This window comes from Pteropus alecto, unplaced genomic scaffold (assembly GCF_000325575.1).
Source record: "Pteropus alecto unplaced genomic scaffold, ASM32557v1 scaffold95, whole genome shotgun sequence".
Taxonomy (NCBI): Eukaryota; Metazoa; Chordata; class Mammalia; order Chiroptera; family Pteropodidae; genus Pteropus; species Pteropus alecto.
In genome coordinates, this window is record NW_006441071.1 from 9985060 (window position 1) to 10012564 (window position 27505).

General features: G+C 33.9%; 1 protein-coding gene across 17 annotated transcripts in view; it reads left to right on the plus strand.

Moving 5' to 3' along the window:
* PTPRD (protein tyrosine phosphatase, receptor type D) overlaps positions 1–27505 on the plus strand; it is a 468668-nt gene that overhangs the window by 269578 nt on the left and 171585 nt on the right. For all 17 annotated transcript variants that reach the window (XM_025051481.1, XM_025051483.1, XM_025051482.1 and 14 more), the window contains 4 exons: positions 9676–9864; positions 13442–13552; positions 16948–17217; positions 19818–20399. In XM_025051481.1, the coding sequence (XP_024907249.1) occupies positions 9676–9864; positions 13442–13552; positions 16948–17217; positions 19818–20399 (1152 nt within the window). The remainder of the gene's footprint in view (positions 1–9675; positions 9865–13441; positions 13553–16947; positions 17218–19817; positions 20400–27505) is intronic.

A 27505-nucleotide genomic window follows, 5' to 3' on the forward strand; every position in this document is an offset into this window, starting at 1 on the left:
TTAAATTTAATTTTTATGTTCAAATTGTCCCACTTTTGGCTAATCAGAGCCCCTTCCAGCTGGCATATTTGTCCTTTTAACATATCCCTGTCATTCTTTGAGTATTTTTCTGTACAAAAGATATTCTAGGCACATCTTATGCTTTCCTTGTCCCAGTACTACGTGGAATCAGTCACTTCTCCAAGGAAAATTGTTTTTTTTACTAGAGAATCATATTTAGAAATCAAGACCTAGATGCTACGTGTGGCCATTGTGATCGAGTACTGCCACTCTTAGCCTCTCTCAGTTCATACAGCTAGGAGAGATACATTTGGTAAGTTTATATAGCGAAGGGATGAACTGTGTGCATGCATATTCATTTACAGTTATATGCATTTCTACATCACTGTATATATTTTTAAAATCGTGAGTTCATACCAATACCTCTAATTCTAATCCTCCCAACAATCGACTCTAGTTTTTTTCCTTATATAACATTTGATGGCTTAAAATTTTTATTTATTATTATTTACATTCACAATACAGTCAGGCAGCTAGGATGAATGCTTTTCTTGGCCTTGTCTGATTTGAGCTCATTATGATTCCCAACTTTTACAAATCCAGTAAATAATGGAGAAAGGAGCCACATCCAATTCTCTTTACATGTTTACTATTTCTGCCTTTGTCTCTCTCTTCCTAAAAACACAGGAATTCAATTCTTGAACTTTAGCTCCATTTTGCATTTTTTGCTTTTATTTCTTTTAAAAATTCATAGCATGATTTAAATATAAATTTATGTAAAGTGGTTATTTTAATATTCAAAATAAGGCAAAATTTTGGATGATGTACAGGGTAAAAATAAATTAATAGGAAACAATGAGATTCGTGAAAATGGGTGGTTATTGATTGGATTTTATTATCTTTATGAGATATGCATTCCTGAGCAGGGAATAAAAGCATAACCCTGATTCCTAAATATTTATTTAAATATCTAAGTATTAATAGTGTTAGGTAGGAGAGAGTAATTCCCCTATGAATTTACCTAATTTTGAATCACAGAGTGTGATCATTTGCTAAGGCTAACCAAACACTAATAAGAAAGAAGGTTAACTTAATTAATGCCATGTGAAATTGCAGCTACCACATTCATACAAATGATAACGAAATCTAATTGGTTTTGTATACTGTTCTGTAGACATTACTTCGCTATTTGTAGAATAATTGTATACATCGCTGCTAAACAAGTTTGCTTTATTCTGTGCCAAGAGTGCCTTAGAACATGTGAAGCCTCAACATGTGAAAAATATTTCAGAAAATAGAGCTTTGCTCTGGAATGCTCTGTGGGTATCTGGTTAGTATGCTGAATATTTATTAGCACTAATGAGGCTCCTATCAGCTTATCAATCTCCAGTTTTCTATTCTTGCATGGCATAATTCTATGAGGAATTTTTTGAGACTCTTGTATGCAGTTACTGCCCTTAAGAGATACCTAAATCCACTCTGAAATAAAAGCTTCTGATTGATTTATAGCCGTATAATGGCAAGCATACTATCTGTACTTAATAACTTGCAAAGAGGATCTTGGACTAAAAAGTCATCGTATCTTGTTCATAATTACTTTTGGGGGGGGGCAGATCTTATATTTATTAAATATTCCATTTGAAATATCATTGATTAGCTGGCAGTTTTCTCCTGCTTTAGATAATTTCTTTCTGACTTTGAGTAGCCTTTGACTTATAATTAGAAACTACTTTATATAATTTTTTTCAATTTCATTCATATGAATATCATTTTGATAATGGCCCGGGAGCCCAACTTTGCCAGAAAACATTGATTTAGCTTTTATTTCTTTTTATTTTTCTGTTTTCAGTCCTTATTCAATTCACTTGCAGGAACATTGATTTTGAATAATACGGTCATGATGTCAAAACAGTACAAATTATACCCTGCTGCCATCTGGAATGGTGAAAATAAAAGCTTTATTTACACTGGTTTCTTTAAGAAAAGAATAATAAATGTTTTCTCCTCCTCTTCAGGGACTGTATTCTAGAAAGAAATAGTTCTTGTTTGTAGCCTGATAGTGTGGTTTATTCTGAAAGATAATGACTTGAAAACTCATTTGCTCTTCAACAAAGCAGCAAGTACTCTAACCAGTAACCCCTTGGACATCCAGCCTCTGAAACGCTGATCTGTCTCCTTTCTCAGACAAAGCTATTTGGGGTAGTCATTACTGGTTCTATATTACAGAGGAGACCCCTGTGTGGCTTAAGGTCATAGACTTGATATACTGAGTCTGCTTATGTCTCGTTCTCTGGTTGGTGTACTGTATTTTTTGTCTGCTCCAAGTAAAAGTGCTTCCATTTTTTAGCCTTTCCTAGATAATTAAATAGAAATTACAGAAGGTTAAAAACATAAGCACAGTGTTGAATTTGATCTCCCTAGGGAAATTATTTGATATTTAGAATCTTTTTCACACTCCTCCTTTTCGCACATTTCTCATTCACATTTTGTTGACTAGCATATGTGGCAGAATTCTGTCTTTACCTGGAACCAATGCTAAACAAATGAGAAGCCAGTTGATTTGTATCAAAAAAAAGGTGGGTTTTTTAAATGTAGAACTGTTTTTAAATTATTATTACATTTCATGGAACTTTAATCTCCAATTCTTTCTGCTTGAAATATAAAAATAAAGGATAATTCATATTCAAATTATTTTTGTTGTGCCTCGCATTATGGGTTGACTCCAATTAAGAGTTTTATCACTGTTCATGATGAACATTTATTCAGAAAACAGCATTGGCATAAAGGAAACATGATGAAGTAAAATGCACCTAGAGTTAAAAGATTTGTTTTTACATTTTTGCTATATGTGTGGAACAAGTAACTTAATTTTGCTGAGTATTTGCTTTGTGTCTAAAGAAAGTGGTAATTTCTACAGAAAATTATACCACCCTTGCCTATCTCAAGGAACTTTTATAAAACTCAAATGGTTTCAGTGATTTCAGTCATTCACAACAAAGCTTTGCTGTCCTGAATATTTAGAACTATTTTTAAAGTTCGCTTTTGGAAATAAATCACATGACAATATAGATTTGTTTTATTTATGCAGTCAATTAATCAAAAAGCCTAAAATCTTGTTCAAAGAGAGAAATGAGGGCTTTTATGAACTTTGAAGAAGTAACTTGACACAGCCACTGCCCTCTAAATTCACTGGCATATCTAGATAATCCTTGTTTTTTATTAATTGCATAAAATATTTCCCCATTTACAGTTTATTGTTGTGGCTTTTGTTATACCAAGCCTTAGAGTCATATGTCTTTGTTCTATTTAAATTATTTGGGATAGAGTAAGTACATATATACTAATATTTTACTAGATGCACTAGTGTCAGGCAGTGCTAGGCACATTTAATGCATTATCTCACTCAGTCCTCCTATCTATGAGCAGGATACTATTCTTACTCTCAAAGAATCTAACTATCTTGCAGATACAATTAATCACAATATAAAGATTCTCTAGATTACTTCATTCCCAGTGCCTGGTTCAGTCCTGGCACAAAGGAGGCCTTCAATAAATATCTCTAGAATGAATGATGCCATCTGTAGATTTTTAAAACAGATAGTTTAAAAGCCCCTTTTCTTTTAATATAATGCAACTTTCATAAATATGAAAATACTATTGGACCACCTTAAGACTCACATATTTAAATTTTCAAGAAAATTTCTACTTAAGTGTAAAAACACAATGACTATGTTGCATAGATTAGTACTGTTCTCTAACAGATGAGGGTGCCTTTCAATATATTTAAAGGGTCTACCACTTTTATTTAAGAAAATATTCTTTATATCATCCATTTAGCGTTCGACTGTTTTATATTAATGAATACTTCCCTCAATCCCTTCATCTTTAAAAAAAAAAATTTTTGTTCTTCTGTAAGATTACATAGTTGAGTGCCTTAAAACTTTAAGATATCCAACCACTGAGAAAATCTTTGCTCTTGTCAATGAAAGAAGACTCAGACTGTTTGCCTCAAAATATAACTCATTGATACACTTGAGTTTTATCATTAGTTTGAACATCAAGAATTTCATTGCATTATTCTAAAGATGACATATCAGAGTGTAGAGACAATACTCTATTGTGTTCTTTTGAGTTTCATTGTACTTTCATGGAAGGTTTTTGTTATGGTTGCAGTTTTGACTTATAGGAACTTATAACCATATGAGGTAAGCCATCCTGTAAAATTAAGAAAGCAGAAACTAAATTGTGTGTTTCTAGTGCAGCAACTGCACTAAATTAAAGAAGGAACCAAGTATAAAGCACACATCTCAACCAAAAAAAAAATTATTTGCTAAAAAAATAAAACTGAGGACTATAAAAATAAAGAAAACCATCATTAACTATTTTTATGAATCTGTAAGTCTAATACAACTTAAAATATTGTAAAAAAATACAATGAGGTTCTAAGACAGTTTTTGCTTCTTAGACTTATATTCAAATTGGAAAGGTTAAATTTATAGCCACATACACACAAAAAAAGAATGATAAACTGTTTCCATGAGTGGCATTATTAAATAAAACCAGTAGGAATTTAGAGATGCCATATGAGTGGAAGCTGAAGTATTTTCCATAATTTCCTAATCACGTCTAATTGCAAGTATTTATTGAACATTGTGATGATCAAAGAGGAAATAACATACAACACCTGACCTCCATGAGTTTATGAATTCAAACTTACACATTGCCTATAATAAGGAGCTTAGAGAGAGTACTAGCTGAGGACTTTTAAAGAGGAGCCACTATGAACTGTTTGGTACTCAGAAAAGTGTTTCAGGAAAATGAGTTCTCCAAGAAAAATAATGCTTACTCTTCCTCCAGATTGATTTTGCTTTATTGTCACTTTGGTGAGAATGGCAAATCTTTTTATTGTCAATAATATGTAAATGATTGGTTCTACTTGCCAAATCTTTTAATACTACTTTTGGAAAAGCATACTCTTGATGTAATTGATGTGATTTTTCTTCATAAACATGTTTGCTGTAAATCTGAAAAATTGGGAATGTGGCACCACGGTAAACAGTTCTTCATTAAAAAATTTAATTTGGGAACAGTGTTAAAGCGCCAGTCTGGTTGAATTCACTCAGAGTCCTAGCAAAACTAAGCAAGAAGAACTGCTTGGGGCCACTTTGTAAGGAGGCTGTGGCCTTAGTAGGCAGTTTAGTTTTGTGGTTTCTTATCAAATAAGAGAGGTTCAGTGTTTGTGAAATTGGAGCAGAAGTAAAGGCATCATTAAAATTCTTTGTGGATGAAAAATGATAGTTTAACTGAGCAAATTATGCAAAAGCTATTACTTGATTATTCACAGGTATCTAAAACATGACTCCTTACAAAACAATGTCAGACTATTTCCGCAACTGTTCCTTTCAAGCCCTTGGTAGATCAGGGGTTATTAACAGAAGTTCTACAGCAATGGGAAGTTAACTCTGGAAAATGCTGATGTTCATTTTTGTCTTTCCTTAATGGAACTGTAAATTTCATATCGACATATTTCATTAAGACACCAAACAGATTTAAAGAATGTGCTATATTTCCAGGTCTATTATAGCTGTCATTACAAACAAAATATGTATGACTTCTACGATTCACTAAGCACAAGTATGTAGTAATATGCCCTTTAATAGCCTCTCAAAATGACAGATCAAATGGCTTTGTGAAGGTCAAGTCTGATTTAAATTGTTGATGAATTAATAGCTAATTCTGCATGATTGAATATTAATATGGAACAGTGATAAGTACGGCACTTTAAAGCTTAATGAGTACATTAATGAACAGGACAAAATGTTTTTCTTTTCACCTCATGTACAAGTTTAAAGCTACTAACATATTGACAATTTGTTAATTTTTGGTAGCTGCTTTTTCCTGTAAAAGTTTATATGGCTAAGGTATAAAGGGTATTGATTTTTTTTTTCCCAAGTTCCTGGTACCAAACATTTGACGAGCCGTCAAAATTGTTGTTATCAAATAGCCTAGGCAGTGTTATATAAATCACTAATAAATGTAGAGGGTGAAAAAAAAAAGCAATTAACATCTTCTAAACTACGCCCACTGAGATAAGCATTCCAATTAGAAATTTCATTATTTCTGCAGTTTGTTTTATGTTGAATACTGAGTTTTATTGCCAAATACCTGACAGTCAAATTGGAAACAAGCCACAACTGTCAACGTGTAACAGCTCTGGCTATTTGAATCTGTTACAAGTGTGATGTTTCTCATGAAAATTTAATGAAGAAAGTGCATTCAAAAAGGTTCTGTGCAAAAGGGGATGGATAGAATTTAATTACCCTTATTAAAAATAAGAAAGCGGTGCTCTTTACATTCTCTGTCCGATTAGTATGCAAGAAAGATTATCTTTGTTGTGCACTTGTGTATATGAAAAGAGACTCTGGAGTGTTCTTTATGAGCCAAGAAGAAAAAGAAAGGGCATGCAAATGCATTAGCCTGCTTTCTATAGGGCACAAGTCAATTTTGTCAGCTCTCCCCAAGGTGAGGACTTCATTTCTTATAAATGGTTATTAATTCTAAATTTTTTTGGTGAGAGTCTTTAGTACTCAGCTTACTTAAGTCTTTGACACTTGCTACTCACTGATGGGCACAGAATATTGGCTTGGTCCTTCAGAGAGATGAAGTGGCAGAAGAAAAGTAACGACTAGTAGAGCAATGTTAATGCATGCTAATGTAGCTAGTAGTTAACCACCAAGGTGAGCTAAGTGGCCCTGGGAAATACTGAAGCAGCTTGGGAACCCAAGGTGATTTCTTATCAACCTGTTTGTTGCCTTAAATATGGAAAATAACAACAAAATCCAAGAGCTTCCTCAGAAATTCATTTCTAGGTGACTAAGGTGGTATAGTTGACTTTGGAACACTTGAAGCAAATTATTTTTATTCTTTGAAGCATTTTGTGTCAATAGCTGCCAAGTGAGATGTTCACTAATATAATGCATGTGGAACAGCGCTATTAATCTTTTGCTTTCTTTTGTTTTAATAACTATATGCTATAAATGTAAATACATTGACAAAACCATTAAAGCCATAAATAACAGCTTCATGAAATAAATGGAATAGATGATTAAAATTATCATAGCCTAATTTGCAAAATATTCTTTATTCGATTTGTAACTTTAACATTCCCTTGGAGCCCTGAAAATCATCTTGATATGCCATTCTTAACCACTCTTTCTGACATTTGTCCACCACAGACCTCTGCTTGGCTGACAATGTGTAAACATTGATATAAATAGAATGCATTACTCCTTCTTGAAAAGAGTCCAGTCTTTCAACTTAAGTAAAATGTAGCTCTTTGAAGTTAATTTTATAATTTTTTTTTTAAGTCTCTGGACTTAACTACCTGATGGGACAGTAAAATATTCTCTAAGGAATCCAGTTTCAACCCAACTTGCTTTGGCTACTTCTTTTGGTCTTTTGTAAATGTCTCTTTGGGAGAGCCAGTCTATACTTTTCCCTATTATACCTTCAATTTTCTCTTACAGTAACCTGGACTTGTTATTCAGGACACTTTATTTTACTTGAGAGCTTTTTTCTGTGGTAGTATTTTAATATTCTTTCACTATTCACATTCAAAATCTCTCTAGTCCTTAACTATTCCACTGATCAACTGTATACCAGAAGTACTTCCTAATATGTGTAGTAGAAAAACTTCCTTGAGTCACTGGGATATATTCATACTTAGACTTGGAACACTAGAGGTTCTCTTATAATCTAGCAATCCAGACTAGCTTGACAGATACAAATGAGACATGGAAGAACTCATGATATAGAAGGATGAAGTGATGATAATTAAAAAGTACAAGACAGATTTAGGTACTCGCTGCTATAGTAGCTCTGAGGAGGAAAAAAAAATTAAATTTGAGAGAGTTTCAAAAAGCTTTATAAAGGAGGTAATTTTGGCAGTGTGGCTTTCTAGAGACAGCGCTCAATGAACAGTATTTGTCTGGAGAATGGTGAGAATTTCAATATGAGCAGAAAAAAAAAAAATTCTGTGAGGGAAGTCATCCATCAAAGGCTGGGGAAAAAAAAAAGGGACTTGATTTAAAAGAACTTTGCTAGCCAGATTTAGGAGATTGAGTTTATCCCAAAACTATAGGGGGGATACAGTGATGAATACCTAGATTTGACTGAACACAGTGGAGGCATCGAATGGAGCCTTTTTGTCTAAAAATTATAACTGATTTAGACTTCAGCAAGACTCACAGGATCATACAGAAATTGTAGAAGGCATCCAAGGGAAAGCTCTATGCCATATCTGATGATTTCTAATGTTTTGCTTACCAGTGTTTTTGCTTTTGAATCATTTTGGAATTGCTGGCTCATGAAAATTCATCAGAAGTCATTAGAGAATATTGATTAAATTAACACCAGACCCCTCCCAAGTAGAAGTCAAAGTGTTTCTATAATGGCCTTCAAACAAACAGCCAAGTTGTAATTCAGATAATTATCAATCATATAACTAAACTTTCTTCAATGTTTTAATAGAGTATACCTTTCTAATGCCAGCTGAAAGAGCTGGCAATGTAGCTTAGCAATGTGGATCCTGCTTGGGGATTTCAGAGGAGTGTTTTCCCAAGATCTAAGGCTTAGGACAATCTTGATGTGGGATAGGGAGAAGTGAACTTTGGATGAGTTAAAGATTCAAAATTTAGAAACTTTAACTTTTTAATGACCCAAAATGGTGCAAAATTTTGCAATGGGGGATAGTATTTTCATACCCTAAGAAATGTATGCTTTTGTGTTGCTTTTTTCAGTTGATTTTGTTCTTTCAAAAGGGAAACTCAAACAATTTTCTTACCAATTGAAGCTCCCTACAAAGGAATTTATTCAAGTTGAACATCATGCTTATGTGAAAAAAAAATTATTTAAAAATTACAAAAAACAGAGGCTTGGGGGGCGGCGGAGATGGAAGCTAGATGGGATAAAAGGAGTCAAATATGTGGTAACAGAAAGAAATCTAACTATGGGAAGTGAACACACAATGTAAATATATATGTATATATGTGTGTGTGTGTGTGTGTGTGTGTGTGTGTGTGTGTGTGTATATATATATATATATATATAATATATATGCTGTTAAAATGTACAGCTGAAACTTATCGGATTTCTTTAACCAAGGTCACCATAAAAAAATTTAATTTTAAAAATTTACCAAAAAAAAAACAGATTCGAATACAGTGAGATTAGTCCAGCTAGCTCTGCTTGATCCCAGGGTTTTCCCTCATGAAAAGTTTTCTGCCTATTCTTGTGACGTTCCCATGTTTCCAGCCAATTTGGCTCACTCCTCAAGGCCCATTTCCGATGTTCCTCTTGGTGCTCACTGACCTCCTCAGGCAGACATTCTGCAATTACTTCTCCCTCTGTGCTCCTAGAGGTGCCTCCTTTCATGATGGGTTTTATCACATGGGTCTGAGTTCTTTGATAGGCTGTTGGCCACTTACTTAGACTGCGTACTCTTCTGACCAGGAACATTGTGCCGTATCCTAATCTAGTGGTGCCATACTGCCTGGTTTGTGTTTGCTTCTTGACCAATGCTGAATACGATGAGGGGCAGGAGTAATTGACAATACCTCTTTAGCCTCGGGCATCTGACTTATTAACATCATGTATGTATCACATCTTGTCTTGCAGAGGATCAAATTCCCAGGGGCTTCCCTACCATTGACATGGGTCCACAGTTGAAGGTGGTTGAGCGTACACGCACTGCCACCATGCTTTGTGCAGCCAGCGGGAATCCAGATCCAGAAATCACTTGGTTTAAAGATTTCTTACCCGTCGACACAAGCAACAACAATGGCCGTATTAAGCAGCTGCGCTCAGGTGGGGTCTTGTCACTGTTTGCGCTGACTCCTCGGGAACTTTCCTTTTAGCTTTCTCTTTCTTTTTTTTTTAAATTTAATTTTATTTATTTTTTAATTTTTAGGTATTGGTTTTTCTCCCTCTTCTCTTTCTCTGTTATTTAATGTGTTGTCCATGTTTGTGATGTCATAGCCCGTTTCAGAGTCTTTCTTCTCTCTGTGTGTTGCAGCTTCTGTTTAATCCACATTGCTCACTGCTGTGACTGTATTTTCGATGATTTTTTTTTAATTTACTGCTTTTCCGCAGTATTTAATGGATCCATTTTCTTTATTTCTTTCTCTGTTTTCGTTTGAAACAAACTTATTTCAACATTGGACTTCATTCAGAACTTGCAAGGAGTTCCAATGGTTATATCCATTAAAAACTAAAATGTTCATATGAAACACTAAAATGATTCAATTTTATTAAAGTGTTTTCTCTGCCGTTTCTACATTTGAACTCATCCAAGTACCAAAGTCTAGTAAGTTTTGTCACATCTGCTTTCTTTTCACTGATACATAAAACACAGAAATGCTATCTCATGAGTAACCAGTTGTATTTTTTTTAAGTCTTTTACAAAGTACCAACGAAAGGAGGGGATATTTATTGATATTCTTTTTATGTTATTGCGAGTGAGCATTTTCTACACATTAGCCACAGTAGTGTGCGCCCACACTGAAAATTTTTGAACTCTCCAGTGACTGGATCTACAGAAGTCTGCTTTTGGTGTAGACTCCAGCTTTTGCTGTTTTCTCTCTCTCTCTCCCCCCACTGCCCTTTTCTCCCTCTCCCATCCCCATCTAAGGTTTATTCTTTTGCTCTCTTTAGATTAAAATTAGAGATAATTCTAAATTTCTTAAGTTTTAGAGCCTGTCCCTAGTTAATTCACAGGGACATTTACTAATAAGCTGTTTACTTTAACATTGGTAGTAATATTGATATAGAATTCTAAGTTGTTTAACTGACTGTCTTCCCAGAATTCTCAGCTTTTGACCTGTCCTGTGATGTTAAAGCGTCTTGTTAACTGCCTCTTTTGCTTGTTGTCAGCAGAATTGTGTAGATTAGCATTCTGTTATTGTAAATAAAGAATTAATTATTCACATGTAACATAGATGATTTAGTATATAAAGCTTTAACTCTGAAAAATTTGTACCAAATAATAAGGAATATAATAATATTTTTATGCTGTCTTTCTTCTCTCCGTATTTAAATCTCCAGAATCTATTGGTAAGTGCTTAGTTCTGAAGCGCACTTCACCCCCCCACTAATTTCCATATTCAGACTATTACTATTACTATATTATTAATAAAATGCATGGCATGCATTTTACTAACTGTCAGTGTAGACACCAGATCTCTGTAGTGGCGCGCACATGCACACATCCACAGAACTGTTATCGTAAGAACACTGTATGAAAAATAATATAGTACACAAGTTATATCACCCAAATGTAGTATAGTAAGTAGCATAAGATATCTAGTCAACCGTGTTTGTTTTTAGTTAGTCTTTAGTATTTCCTATAACAGTATATATATATGCATATCTATATATATACTTAAATAGAATAGCCCAGTATTTTTCTAAATTGTCTTTTAAAAATATTGTTTAGTCCTTTTTTTTTTTTTTTTTTTTTAGAATATGAGGCATATACAATATAATTCTAACCCCATATGACCCCAGACCTAAGAACTCAGTTGCTTCTCTGAGAAAGGCAATGCTGCCTATTGTGGTCTTTGCCCTCTGTGGTATAATGCAACTTGCTTTTATGATCTAATAATACTATCTAATATATTCCTGTTTTACCAGTATAGTAATTCAAGTTTCTTTTAAGACCTTATTTAATTCTGTAAATCTAATTTAATTCTTCTCCCCAGCCCTAGCCTCCTTCTTCTCGTACTAATGCTTCTTCTTTCTAATCTTATTTGCATTCATATTATCCACCCAGGTGGTACACCAATAAGAGGTAAGAGTGCTGAACTAACGTTCACAGAATGATCTTACTCATTCTTTCTGTCCTTTCATCATTCTCATCTTTGTCCTGTTTTCAGAATCATTCCAATAATGTCCATCAACTGTTTTTTTTCTTTGTACTGTTTGGTTATGATCGGTGACTCTCATATTGTGACTTTTCCTTTCTTTTTCCTTTTTCTCTTTGTTTTGTTCATTTCTTTCTTTATGAAAATGATTATTTAAGTTGTGATATGCTTCAAAGAAAGCATATCCAGGTCTCTGGACCACAGACCAGTCACAGCGTACCATCTGTCCCTCTTTTTTTCCTTTTCTTCTTCTTCCTTTTTCCTTTTTTTTTCTTTTTTTTTCTTCTTTTTCCTTTTTTTTTTTTTTTTTTGTCCAACTGGAGAAAAAAAGATCATTTTTTTCTTCCTTAGCTGTTCTTGTTCTGGACCAAAGCCAAGATGGTCTGGAGAACAGTGGCAGACATGCAGAAGACAGCCTGGAACATCTGCTTTTTGTCTTTATCTTTCAAAAGGTTTTTGCTTTTGTTCTTCAATTCTTTTTTCTCTTAATGTCTTAAAAGTCAAAGAATGACTCCCCTTTCCACCTGATCACACTCGCCTACAACCTGACAGCAATGCTTTTTTCCCCCCACTTCTTTTTTTCTTGGATTACTCGCCTCTGGATTTTTGGATCTTCTGTCTTTCAGGCTATGGAAACAAAAGGTGCTCAGTATTCTTGGTGGTATGTGATATTGCTGGCTTTTTATACTTTGACTCAATGTTCATTTCTTTTATAATTCTTTTGTATTTTTCTTGGGGTTTTGTGACACCACACTGCTAATCCCACTGGTGGATTTTGATGGGTGTCTTAGGGGATCCGTCTCGAGGTCCTCAAGCAGTGGTTGGTTGGCTCTTCCTTGCTGGCATAGGCCGTGCTTTTTAACTTTTTCAAAACCTTCTAATTCAACTACTCTTTGTTTTTCAGCAGACGTAATTAATGATTGTAAGTCGTGGCAAACTGTCTTTCTTTTCTTAAAAATCTGCATGTCTTAAGGGAGTTTTGTTTCTTTAAGTAACATTTTCGTAATTTATAATGACTAATTTTAATTTTTTGCTTTGTGCAGCCTTTTTGTACTCGCTGCGTATTTTTGCCTTTCTTCAGCGGAAGACTTTCTTGAAAACCCGGCCTGGTTTTTTTTGAGCGTACCTATCTTTTGTGCCACTTTTGATACCAAAATGAAACAAAACAAAACCAAAAATTAATCTTTTGTTTTATTTAAAAGCCATACTTCCTTGAAGCAGTCTCACCCATCTTCATTTTATTAGTCTAGGAAATAAGAGTGTTAATTATGACTAGAATTCTTGCTTGGGGAAAGAGATATTGTTTGTTTTCTTATGCTAGCATTGATGATGTTACAAAAATAATCTCTATATGTTTTTCTCATCGCATCATTTTCTGTCTGTGCACCTTAGCAAGAGATTGAATCGACGTTGAGTGGACCTTCGCTTTGCAGGGCTTTTCATATTGTTAAGAGGTTTAGTTTTCTGACCTGAGAAAGCCTTCTCTGACCATCTCTTTGGCAATATATTTTATATCCATACAGGCGCCCTTCAGATCGAACAGAGTGAAGAATCTGACCAAGGAAAATATGAGTGTGTTGCCACCAACAGCGCGGGCACTCGCTATTCTGCCCCTGCCAATTTATATGTCAGAGGTAGGAGTGACATAACCCTGGCATCGTTTCTTCATTCAGGCTCAGGGGGAGTTGAGATACCCACAGGATCTGTGTTGTGATGTCAGTATTTAACAAGCTGATTTACTAATAGTTACAGTAGCTGAAGCATTTTAGTGACTAGAGATTAAAATTTTTAAATAGGTTGTTTAAAAAATTTCAAAATCATTAACCAATTTTGAATAAAATCTATCCTGAAGCTTGAAATTTGTAAGTATATTTGCATTTTTACATTTTGATTTCTGTTTTTACTACATTGATTGATCTGTGCTTTGCATTTGTTTGAGGTTTTCTTCTCTTCTTTCTTTTTTCTGTTGCTGTTTCTCTTCTGTTTCCTTTTCAAACCCTGAGTTAATTGCTTGGTGTGCTACTAATCAGTTCTCTGTGCAACTCCAAGCATAAAGGTGTTTATGTCTTCAGGACCTCTACTGTGGTGCTGTAACAATAAAACTGCTAATTAAAAAAAAAAAAAGAAAAGAAAAAGGTGCTACATGCAAATAACACAATTATATTTTCTTCTTTATACTTTATTTATAAACACAGACTTATGCATGTGCATATGTCTATGCATATATATACACACACATACACACATTGTTTTAAAAATTTGACTTTCTGAAAAAGTTTATTCTTTTGATTACCATGGAACACTGCTTATATTTTTTAAAAAAAATATTAGTTGCCCTTGGGACAAGAATGAATGAGGATATATTCATATTTTCTTGTAAGTAATAGAAATGATTAAATTTTGAGCTTATGAATGGCTGTGCCTTTCATTTCAACTAGAAAGAAGTGTTTCTTTTTCCCTGGAGTTGTCAAAGCTGGTTCCTGTAGTTTTTTTGTCCAGTGAAAATGCTCTTATTTAAGGTCTACATGTCTATGAATAACCACAAAAGGTGTGGGTGGGGGTGGGAATAGATAAAAGACTGAGAGGGCTTTAAGTTACAATAGGATGGGTTCCCTTAGGAAAATATCTAGCTTGATTTTGAAATTTTTGTTTGAGATAATTTTGTTTCTGTGGGGATGTTTTTCTCTCTTGTTTCTCTGGAGTCTGGGGTGGGAGAATATGAAGAAAACTATTTCTTCTCCAAATTCTTTGACAGCCCCTTGATCCTTTTTCTCACAATGGTGACCTCCTTTGCTGCATGAGGCATGCGTACCTTCTTTAATGGAAAAATTTCAAAATGATGCTAGTTATTGTTTCTAATACCATGTTAGTCCATGAGGTATTGCTAACTTTTCAGCTGAGGTAGGAAGGATTAACTAGAGCAAATAAAAATGTTCAAGTAGCAGTTGAAAGCCTTGATATGGCCTTTTTACTCTCTCTGTGTTTCCCTTGTTTTTCTCCTTTCCTCATTTCATTGTGTTCTGCATCAAACCCCCTACATCCCTCAGAGCTGCGAGAAGGTTGGTGTGTTTTTTACTTTTTACCCACCTTACAAAACTATTAATTAAACCAATAACAAAGAATACAAATGAAATGAATGTAGCTGCATTGTGGTCTTCTTTTGGTTAATGGTATGTTTTAGCAGAGAATGCCCTGGCTATGGCTTCCGATGCTTGCTGGTGGTATCTAACTGTGATGCATGATGGGAGAGAATGTACCTGGGTGCATGGTAACTGGTAACACTTAACTCTCTCAGGTCCGGTGAATTTGGTCAGTGTTCCTGCTTTCCTTCCTGCTCCACTCTTCCCACCCCCTGTCCCACCTTTAATTTCTGTCTTTTACAAGGATGCCTGCTGCCCATAGAATGAATCTTTGTAGCTGTTCCCCTAATCCCAAGCATGAAGACTAAACTCTCCTCCATTTTTCTTGATATGTTCTTTGACACCTAAAAGTCTACAGTGGCTCCTGCTTGCTTTGTGTAACCTGTGAATTGGCTGCAGGAGGCATGCTTAGCTCTCTCGTTACTTCTCCTATGCCTGTCACTCACCCATGAGGCCATTGCAGCGAGCCCTCTTGAATCAACGGAGGTTTATCTCAACCTTAAGTGCAGCCAAAAAGTTAATGACAGAATTATTTACTTATTATCTTCTTGGGGTTATGAGGTTGTTTGTTTATTATTTATAATTTAAAAAATCACTTCTTTATTTGTTTTTAAGCTATACTCCTAATGATTATCTCTTGATCTAAAATACTCAAGGTGTAAGGTTTTGCCAATAAAAGCCCAAGATGAAACCTATATATCTCTTACTCTCTCCTTGTACCATGTCCGAGACACATGTACTTAAACACACATAAACGTGCAGATTATCTGAAGCAGGAACACTGAACTGTGTAGTTGCTTGGTAATTCTTTCTGTGTCATGTTGCTTTAATATGACCTCTTCTTTTAATGTCATGTCCCACTGTATGTTTTAGACACAGTGTCCCTCAATTTGAATGTAGGCATAACAAGCCTTTTACTAGATTTTGTTGTCATCATCTATGTTGTTTTACCTTGGCTATGAACTGAATGGAATCCTGAATGTGAAATACCCAGATCCCTTTCTAAATTTACAGTCCTTACCTATTACAACCTTATGAATCTAATATCTTCTTACTTTCAACCCTATCATCCCCTAAATTCCTATCTCAATCCTTTTACTTTACTTCCTCCCTTTGTCTTTAGTCCTGTTACCCTGTTATTTCTTCTGTCGTCGTCATGAATTCCAGCCTTTCTCCCATTGTCCTAAGCACGGGCCTTGAGACTTCATCTTGTGCATGCCTTGCATGACCCAATCCGGTATCTCTACTGGCGTTGGCTTTGTTTCTTCTTCTGTGACCGTAAATCGATATGTATATATATTTCTATGTTTGTTCCAGTTTTAGTGTGAGGTCTGGAGGCTGCATCTACTCTGAGTCTGAAAGCAAATAAAATGTACTTTCAGTATATTCTAGATGATGTTTTCCAGGGCTGGGATGTGACAGTGTGGTCCCACACATACATTCACAGCAACTGGAAGTGCACAGCACAGGTGTTGGCTTTGATACCCAATTTAAACCTGCTGGTGACCTTCCAGCCCCCTTTTCCGCATATACATGGATGCATAGAATCATTTTATATGCATGTATGTATATGTTTTTGTGTTTATCTTATGCATGATGTTTGTGTATTGTTAATCTGTAGATAGTTTCTTCGTGGGGCCCTTGTAGGTCTGAATCAACTTTTGTATAAATGTGTCTAAGATATCAGTAACTAAATAATTATATTTGTGTGTATGCACATACCATACTTGTACGGTTTGTATTATCCACAGTTTTTCTTTGTTCTGTTTTTGACAGTCCACAATATGTTCAATTGTTTAATCGTGTCTGTACAGTGCATGTCATGTGTTCAAAGAGCCATTTTTTCTTGCCTTGTATATTTTATCATCTTCCCTTGTGTTTTGTTCCAGTTCGCCGTGTCCCACCAAGATTCTCTATCCCACCCACTAATCATGAAATCATGCCAGGTGGAAGCGTTAATATCACCTGTGTGGCCGTGGGGTCACCAATGCCTTATGTGAAGTGGATGTTGGGGGCAGAAGATCTGACACCTGAAGATGATATGCCAATAGGAAGAAATGTCCTAGAATTGAATGATGTAAGACAGTCAGCAAATTACACTTGTGTTGCTATGTCAACACTGGGTGTCATTGAAGCAATAGCACAGATCACTGTCAAAGGTATGCTCAGTGCTTCATGCTTTGAGGGTCTGGCTACACTCAAGTTACCTGACTAATGCCTCTACAAAATCTATCTTTGGAATTTGAAAATGAATCAGTGTTTCAGATGTCACAGTGTAATCATACCTGTGGTATCATGTAAGATACACATATCTATTGTAAGCAGTTTCTCTCTTAAAAGTATTGGCAGCCTAAGTAGCAATAATCATCAAAATGTTTAAAAACAGACTGGGCCCAGGCACTAACCAGCCCGAATGAAGAATGCTGGACACAATCAACCATTATGGAAGAACTGATATATACCAGTTTCATATTAATATAGAACCTCGATAAGAGCCACATGATAGAAGAATACAAATAAGTGTAAAAAGACAAAGGGGAAAAAAAAGAATTGCAATTAACATGGTCAAATAATAGATGCTTTAAAAAGTTTTAATGGACCCTACCATTGAATATCAAAATGCAAGAGGATTTATATTGTTTTAGCTTTATTTTTTACCTTGCAATGAGGAAGTGCTCAAGAAATATTTTGTGCTTGAAATAAGAGAACTAAACATAATCACAGTACTACATTCCACGGATATATTTGAATCAAAGAAAAAGTAAGTATGTGAGGATACCAATTGTTTTTACCCAATGTTTATAGAATTCTAGAACATTTGCAAAATGGATCAGACTGAGGGTAACTTGAGGTTTCTGCAAATATCTGGAAGTACTGCAAAATGAACACAAATTAACTTCCCTTTCTAGGAAGTTTGATCCTAAGAAATGTAACACACATGTTACATTCTATATCTCTAACAAAGCAAATATATCAAATATATACTATATAAAACCAATAATGTGACATAAGAACAAAGATACACACCATTGTCAACATTTAGTCATTTAAAATAGTAACATTATATTGTATATTCTTAACTATATTAATCATATTTATACTTATCTATACATTACAGATACTGTACAGTAAATGTGACATAGCAAAACTAATAAGATCTGTTAACTATCAGTAAACACACATCTAATTAGAAATATTTTTACTTTAAAAATTCAGAAAGACATCTAGGGAAAATTTGGATCACCTACTTCCTTGAAAAATGTCAGGCCAGAATATTTAAACAAATGTCTTTTTATTATTTTCAGTAAAGTCCTTTGGTCAAATATTATTGTTCTATAGTTCTTAGAGTGATATGCAAATAGCCTTTCTCATAATAACCATTTCAGCTTTAAATATTTGAAGGTTTACTGAAGACCTTCAAAAATTCAAAGTCACGAGTCACAGTAAACTAATATCTTATTCTACTTCTTATCTTTATTTTCCTGACTATTGCTGTTTCCCTGCCTGCTCCATCTCAAAAATAAGTAAATAAAACATAAGAGTGGATCTTGAAGGCAAAAAGTGAATCAAAACAAATAGAGCGACTTGAAAAGAGTAAGAAAAATGGAAATCGACTCATTCAATCATTTAGCAATCCTTGAGAAAAACCTACTCAGTGCTAGCAGTGTTCTAGGTTATTGGGGACCCAACAGTAATCAAGTACAAGGTTGCTTCTCTTGAAAAGCTGCCATTCTAGGGAGTACTGTACTTTTTTCCTTTATGTCGACAAGGAAAAAGGTACTAAAGAGTTGGTTTATATGAGGATTGCCTTCTGACTTTTCTCCAAAAAGTCAGATGGATTCTCTCCTAATAACTCTTTCAGAATCATTGTCCTGGGTAAGGTATTTAAATGTGAGGTCATCAATGTAGATGGATTGTATTCTTAATTAGTAGCATTTTGAGTTGTGTTCTGCTAAAATGAAAAATAAATTGGATCTCTAAGGTGAATTGAATTGCAAATATTTATTATGTAGCTATTATCTCAAATATTACTGATGTCAAATATAGAATACATATTATGACAATAAAATACTTTAAAAGGGATTTGTGAATATGATTTAATTTAGTAGCTTTGGCATTTTTTGAATATAAAAGTTAGATTATAAGAAAATTATAGTAATGTTACCTATGTCTTACAACTGGAAAACAATATGGATATTATTCTTCGATAGCATTTTAATACCAATTCAATATATTCCAGATTTTTCCAATGTTTATTAATATTTAGTTATATAATTTATTTCTTGAAGCAAGGGTCTAATTGACCAAGCTAATAATAATAATAACAATAATAACAATAATAAAATGTTTTTTGAGGATGCCAGATATATTCTAAGGGCATTACTGGATTAGCTCATTAGTCTTTACAGTAAACTCATGAAATAGAGTTACCCAACTATATAATTCCAATAACACAGTTTTTTTTTTTTTCCATTTTTCACATGAGAAAACTAAAGCAAAGAGAGGTTAAGCAACACATCCAAGATCACATAGCTAATAAGTGGTAGATTTGGACACAAGCCCCAAAATACAGTGCGATGATGCCTGTCTGGTAACGGGATTTGTCACCTATGCTTGTCTTACTGTACTTTTCTGGCCAATTAGAAAACTATTTTATGCTATAATATCATCCAGTCAAATATTTAGTAGGCACATAATTCCGTCTTCCCAATAGAGTTTATGATGGGTGGTGACTGTCTCTTTTTTTCCTCCCTGCAAGCCTTACCCAAACCTCCAGGAACTCCTGTAGTGACAGAGAGCACAGCCACAAGCATCACACTGACCTGGGACTCTGGGAACCCTGAGCCTGTCTCTTATTACATCATTCAGCATAAACCTAAAAATTCTGAGGAACCTTATAAAGAAATTGATGGAGTGGCAACCACACGCTACAGTGTTGCTGGACTTAGTCCCTACTCGGATTATGAATTCAGGGTTGTTGCTGTCAATAATATTGGACGGGGGCCTCCCAGTGAGCCTGTACTAACACAAACGTCAGAGCAAGCACCGTCCAGCGCCCCACGGGATGTCCAGGCGCGGATGTTGAGTTCAACCACCATTTTGGTACAATGGAAGGAACCTGAGGAGCCAAATGGGCAGATCCAAGGGTACAGAGTTTATTATACAATGGATCCCACTCAGCACGTCAACAACTGGATGAAACACAATGTAGCTGACAGCCAGATCACTACTATTGGCAACTTAGTGCCCCAGAAAACATATTCTGTCAAAGTCCTGGCTTTTACCTCAATTGGAGATGGTCCTCTTTCAAGTGATATACAAGTCATCACTCAGACAGGAGGTAAGTCTGGTTCTGGATGGGGAGTAGGAAAGGAGGAAGGAATTGGTGCTAACAGGTGGCAAGGACAAAAATGAAGAACAAAAATAATATAAATTTTTAATTTTTGAGACTTAGAGTTTCTAAGAGAAGGGTTAAGATAAAGGCATCTGGAAAGGAAACAGGCAGACTTACCTGAAAGACTAAAGAATAGTTCGAAGTACAAGGATGCATTGAGCATCCTTTCTTTTAATTTGTACCCAAATGACTTGAACACTTTTCTGCATAGATGGATGAATGTGTCCTCCATGCAGCATTTTGAAAATAAAAGAACTCTGTCTCTGCTTTTTTATACTAGTGACTGTGATAGAATAGTCACTAAAATAATTTGTGGAAGATTTGATGGTTCAGCATAAAGTTAAAAATAAAACCATTTGTCAAGGGGCCTTGGATATTTAAATGGCTTATATTTGCCAGGAAGCTACTTCTTAAAAATAAATATTCTCTTAATGGCTTTTAGATTTTGTTTTCTTTGTATGGCCTTAGAGGTGAAGAAAGATAGTTACCAAGATCTAAGATAAAACTTTGGGGCTTGATTCACCCACTTTAGTATTAGACAGACGCCAAACTACTTTATGAAGAAAAACTTGGCCCTGCCAGTGGTTTTATTTTTAAAAAGGGATATCAAATCTCTATGGTCTTTGATTCAAAGTGACCAATTTTGCCTGGACTGGAAATATAACAGCAGCTTTCTTCTTGAACTTCTGAGAGCTATTCGTTTGACATATTTTGTTGGTGCCTTTTAAACTTCCATTAATCTATGAGTGACCCATATCAATGGTTTGTTATGATAATTTACGTATTATTGGAGAAATGTATTACTGGAGATAGTATCTATAATCTATAGGTGTGTAACTCTTAGATAACCTTGGGGATGAATTAACACATTCTTAGGTGTCGTAACTAATAAACTTTTTTAGTCACTGACTTGTTTTCATGTCATGGGCTTTATAAATCATATGACTATGTTTACCTATTTGCCCTGGCTGCTAAATCTCAGAACATATTTACAGCCTGCCTGGCTTTATTTTCATATCGTTCTTATTGGTTTGTTCATGGATTTATTTTTTTCTCTACTAGTATGAAAGATAAATATAAAAATATATTTTACCATGATTACCCTAAAAATCATCCATAAATTTTCCCGACTTGACTTTTACAGTTCTGTATTTATTTGCTATATTAACTTATAGGAAAATACTATAGATTAATTTTTCATAAGTTTCTCAACAGAAAATATAGAAATCTGTGAATCTTGTTCTTTGACTTGATTAAAAGTCATCAACTATTATAAGATTATTTTATATTATACTACTCGAGCAGCTCAATTACCATTAAAAGATACAAGAAAGTATATGAGAAGAATATATTCCTATAATCCACTTTTAGTTTTTCTGATTTTTCAGCTATGATATTTTAAAAATCCCTGGTCTTGGAGTGACATAACCAGGGTTTGAATCCCAATCTACCATTTTTAGCTCTGCAACCTGGGACAAGTTACTTCTTCTCTGAACTTTAGTTTTCTCATCTGAAATAATAACCACCTTATAAAGATTAGAAATTCTATTTGCTTCCTAGGGCTACTGTAACAAATACATTTACTGGGTGGTTTAAACAACAAGTGTTTGTTGTCTCTCAATTCTAGAGGCTAGAAGTCCAAAATCAAGATGTCAGCAGATTTGGTTCCCTCTGAGAACTGTGAGGAAGGTTTCAAGACTTTATTCTAGTTTCTGGTGGTTTGTTGTCAATCTTGGCTGTTCCATGGCTTGTTAGAAGCATCATCTTGATCTCTGCATTCATTGTCGCATGTCATTCTCCCTCTGTGCTTGTCTCTGTGTCCAAATATTCACTTTTTTAAAGGATACCAGTCAAAATGGATTAGGGCCCAACCTAGTGATGTCATTTTAACTAAATACGTCTACAGCAACCCTATTTCTACATCTTGAGGTTCTGGGGCTTAGGAATTTAACATAAATTTTTGTGGGACACACTTAAACCCATAGCAGGGCTATCGATTTTGTAAATGGACAGAAACATCTTATAACTTGATGATAACATATAATCATCATCATAATACTAACAGCTGAGATATGTTAGGCACTCTGCTATAAACTTCCATGTATTAATTCTTACTACCCAAATTAGGCAGATGTGAAATTATCCTACTTGCCAATGAGTAAACTGAGGATCATAGATAAAAATTTCAGGAACTTGCTTTGGGTCATGAGGTTAGTAAGTGGGAAAGCAGAATTTAAATCTCGGTACCCTAGATAACTTTTAAGCACCAATATCTTTCAAAATAATAATTTTCTAATGTGCTAGTGCTAGTTTTAGTGACTACTAGGTCATTGTGCGCTCTAGGTGCTCGATAAACAAATAGAGACAGGAAACACAGTATGTCATTAATTCATATCTTTAATAATGACATAGAATTTACTTCTGAAATATTTGAAGTGGCTAGTAGAGCATCCCAGTACAAAAGTATATTAAGCCACTTAAATATGAAAAAATAAGTTTATCTGAAAGAACTAGAATAAATACCTTTTTTCATAGAAAGTTATTATACTCAATCACTAAATTTGGTTTTCTAACCACAGATTTAAACATAGAAATCTTTCATGTTTCATTACTTTCTTTTTTGATGACAGTAGGATTTAGGCTATCTAAGAAACCAAATAGTTCCTGGAACTAAATTCAGCCCAAACCTAAGAATTCTTGAGAATTATGAGAATCCTATATTTAGAACATGGAATAATAGACAGTAATGCCTTTGGTCACAGTTTATTGAAAGATACAGAACTGATGTTAAATAGGCCATATTTTGATTTTCTATCTTACCAGTGGGCATAATGTAACATAAATCATAACTCAATGAAAGTAGTATTATAACAGGGGCAAATGAGTTAATGTGATCCAAGGACTCTGAACTTAGAAATATCTAGGCGAATGGGTCACAGATGCATTAGAATAGTTGTTTCCAATCTCCATTAGACTTTAAGATATTTCCAAGAATCTTCCATAATAGTTGTACTTTTAATACCCATTGATTGAGAAGATATGTGACTTTTAATACCCAATGATTGAGAAGATATATGATGACATAATGACTTGCGCCTGCCAAGATCAATAGGCTAAGAAAACCTTCCAAAATAGCACAAATGATTTGATCTGTTCTCTAGGCTTAATTAACAAAGGCCATTTGATGTTAGTGGACAACTGCCAAATACAATGATGTTCGTTCTGATATAATTAATGCTGAGCTGCTCCTTTTTCTTGTTGCTGACTTGCTAATTCTTAGGATCATTGCTAGGCAAAGACATAAACCATTATAAAATATTCTTTTAAAGAGGTTATATAAAATTTAAGGACATGATTACTTTCACTGCAATTTTATCTTTTCTCAACCTATGAAAATTTACTAATCAATAATGTGTAAGAATTTCTCAAGCGTATTTTAATTTCATATACACAGAAAGGTAAAATTTTGTCTTTTACATTGGAAATGTGTTCATTTTATTTTATTGTATTTAATTCCTTGACACTAATATCTCAATTTTTGTTTAAAATAAGACTCTGAAGGAACAGTATTTAATAACAGTGATTTTAAAAGGGAAATTATCACATTTGATCTTATTTAAGACTGCTGTCACCCATAATAATATAAATGGAGGATTCATGTAAATTGGTATATTTCTGATAATATAGAAAATCAAAATATTCATTTTATTGTCAATAATATTTCCCCTTAAATACAAATGTGAAGATATTAAATAAACTTTAAATAATTTTAAATGTGAAAAAATTTAAGATGATTATTTTCTAGAAATATGGGTTAACCTTCCAAATTTTCCAAATTTTAACTTCTGGCATTCTAGTCACTTACAACTAGTTCACCTTGAAACTATGTGGAAGATATGGTAGTTTATAAGAGAAGTATTAATATTGTTCTAGAAGAAGATCTCCACTATTAGCTAACACATTTGGAAAGGATATTTTCTTATATAGTTTTCTCATACAGATAATTATAATGAAATCTTTGAGTAACTATACTTTATTTTAAGAAGTACAAATAAAACTGATAAATGAAATAAATTTTATCTTAAAAATAATACACTATAAAAAATGTCATTTGATGATGGAAGCATTCTAAACCTGTTAAATCCTAATGTCTTATTTTCTGAACTTTAGAAAACATATCTGACCTCTAATTCTTCTATATACTTAATATATTCTTGGGAAAAGTCTACTGATTTGTATTTGTGTATCTTAATAATATAAGTCTTTGGAAGAAAAGAATTATATATTTACTAAGTAAATACTAATGGGTAGTATCAACTTTAAACATTTTGAAGAAGGTAATTCTACAAATTCTGACATTGCGAAATTATTATAATGTAAACCTATGACAGTTAGAAATATTGTGCTTTAGGTGTCCAGAACTTCATAAATCACTTCATTAGTGTAAGTCAACAGGCCTGTATCAGCAAACTAAAATAAGACTGACTCCCAATAGCCAAAATTATGAGCCCAATTTAAATGCTTTCTCTAAATGGTTTTAGCAATGAGGAAGGAGCTCTGGATCTAAATTTAATAAAATTTAACATTTTCTTATTGATGTTTAATGACAGGTCAGAGTAAGATTTGTGCCTCTGCTTGTGTATTGGGTACCTATTTTGTCAATGATATATTTGTGGCACGTACAAATCAGATTCTTTGTTTTGAATTTTGTTTTGTTTTATTTCGTTTTACTTCCACTATAATTCTGGTTGTTGCTTTTATTGTTGTTATTATCATTTATCAATAAGGTAGATATACACATTTAAAAATATGTACCTTATTAAAGTACTACACATTTTACCAATAATGGGTTTTCTAGTCTCTTCGGTAATATTTCATATTTATAAATGGCTAGATGAAATTTTTGTTTAGCCACTTAATATTTGCTACTCTTTTTCTTTTAAGAGATATTCCCTAAATTTTACTCAAATGTTGATCTCTTCGAATATCAACATTTTAGATGACATGCGTATTTTTCCTTTATTTCTAATTCATTCTCCTTTCTCTGTCTTTGAATTGCCTTAGGTATTTATAGAGTATAATAGTGGTACTACTCAAATACTTTACATTTATCAATGGGATTATAATCTTATTTTAGGGAAATGATAATTCATATTTGTATATCCTTGTGAACATTAAATAAGTAAATCAAGAAAAATATACCATTAACACCACTTCACAGAATATAACCATTTCTTATGAGTAATTTAAAAAAATAGTTTGTATTTCTACTTTTATTTCCTCTTTTTACATTTACATTCTAAATTTGGTTTATGGTCAATATTATCATATTTCCATTTTTAAGGTATAATAATTGGATTTAAGTTTCCAGATGGGTTCTTTCCATTTGCCCATGAATTACTCAGAATTTCAGATTTTTATCATGAAATTTATGTTCAGGTAATTGTTGAGGGAAATAATGCAACACGGAAAAATCTCTTAAATAAAAATAAAATAGACTTAAACGAACAAGAGGTAAGTGAATGCCAGTAACTTTGAAGTATAAAGACTCTAAGAGTATTAAAAAAATTATGTGTATGTGTGACGGGTGGGGAGAAAATGCAAATATAAATGTTAATAAACCTCTGTAGCCACAATGTTTGGTATAAAAATCCAGTTGACAGATGATGAAGTATTCCCTATGTCTCCAAGCACAGAAAATAAATATAACAATTTGGAGTCCCCTAAAGTGTTTTCTCAAATACATATATTATCATCATTAGACCTAATATGTTTGGGGAATGTAAAAATAAATCCATTAATTTCACTTCTCTCTCTTTTTTTATTTTCCTTTGAAGCCTCAGCTTTATTGTAGTTGTTTCAACTATAACTAAATGACCTTGAGGAAGCAATATCTGTAGGTGAACTCTCAAATCCCAAGAAAGTCTGAGTAGTAGCACCTTAAAGCATTCATGAGCGAAGACCCTGATATGAAAAGATCTTTTAAAGCACTGGTCCATATGCTGGATTTCACCTATAGATACATTTTGCCCCATTCAGTGTTTTTGAGTTAATTTCACTTAATTCAATTTCCAGTTGTTAAAAACTGAAAGATAGAAGATTCACTGTCAACTTCTGCTGAAAACTCAGAAGCTTGGGCAAGACTTGGCCCATATTCCACAAGGCAGCAGTTTCCTGATGCTGAACCTTATCAGCTCCTTTGGGTGGGCCAGGCATTCTCTAGCCGATCCCAAGCCTCACATGGCTTCTACACTCATCTAAGCAATTTTCCTGACACCTATAGGCATTTATGTTACTAGAATCTGGTAACTTAAATTACCCTCCAAATTATTTCAAAAGAAAAGGATGGTGGAAGCAGAAGAAGAGAGCCCTTTAAACGTTAGGTGCAGAGACCTACCATTAAGTCATCTGGCCACTACTTACTTTGTCCAAGAATATAATGGACAGTAAATCCTCTAAGACACTGGTATGCCTATCTGATTCATTATTTAGAAGAAGAAGGTCCTTAATAGAACCAAACAGAATTAGAGGATCAGGTGAAGTTTGTGTCACTAAACGAGGATGAAGCATTGAGACCTACCGGGAATTTGTTCAAGTAAAATTAAAAGCAAGAAAGTAAACAGTTTAAATAAGAAAAATTTAATTAAATTTCCAAGATGTTTTCAATCAATGTCACTTAATTTATTATTAGCGTTAGGCAAGGAGAAAACACGTAACAAGCTATTGTCCTAAGGAGCCCTTCAATACTGTCTGTGTTTTTGATTCCTGACAATACTGTCCTCCAGTTTGATTTAAGTTCGGAGTTATCACAAGGATTTCTTCTTCCCCAGACTTGTGGAAGTTGAGGAAAAGGCAAAAAGGAATAAAACTAGAGAAAAAGAAGTGGCTGTACAGATATGTGTGTATGTATTTGTGGGTGTGTTTGAGGCTGAGAAACCCTCTCATCATCTTAGAATCCAATCATAATTTCTCCATCTGCCTGATTGCTCTTGACTTCCATTGTTGCTCCTTTCAGTACCTTTGGTGTTTCCCTTTTAGAAGTAATACATTTG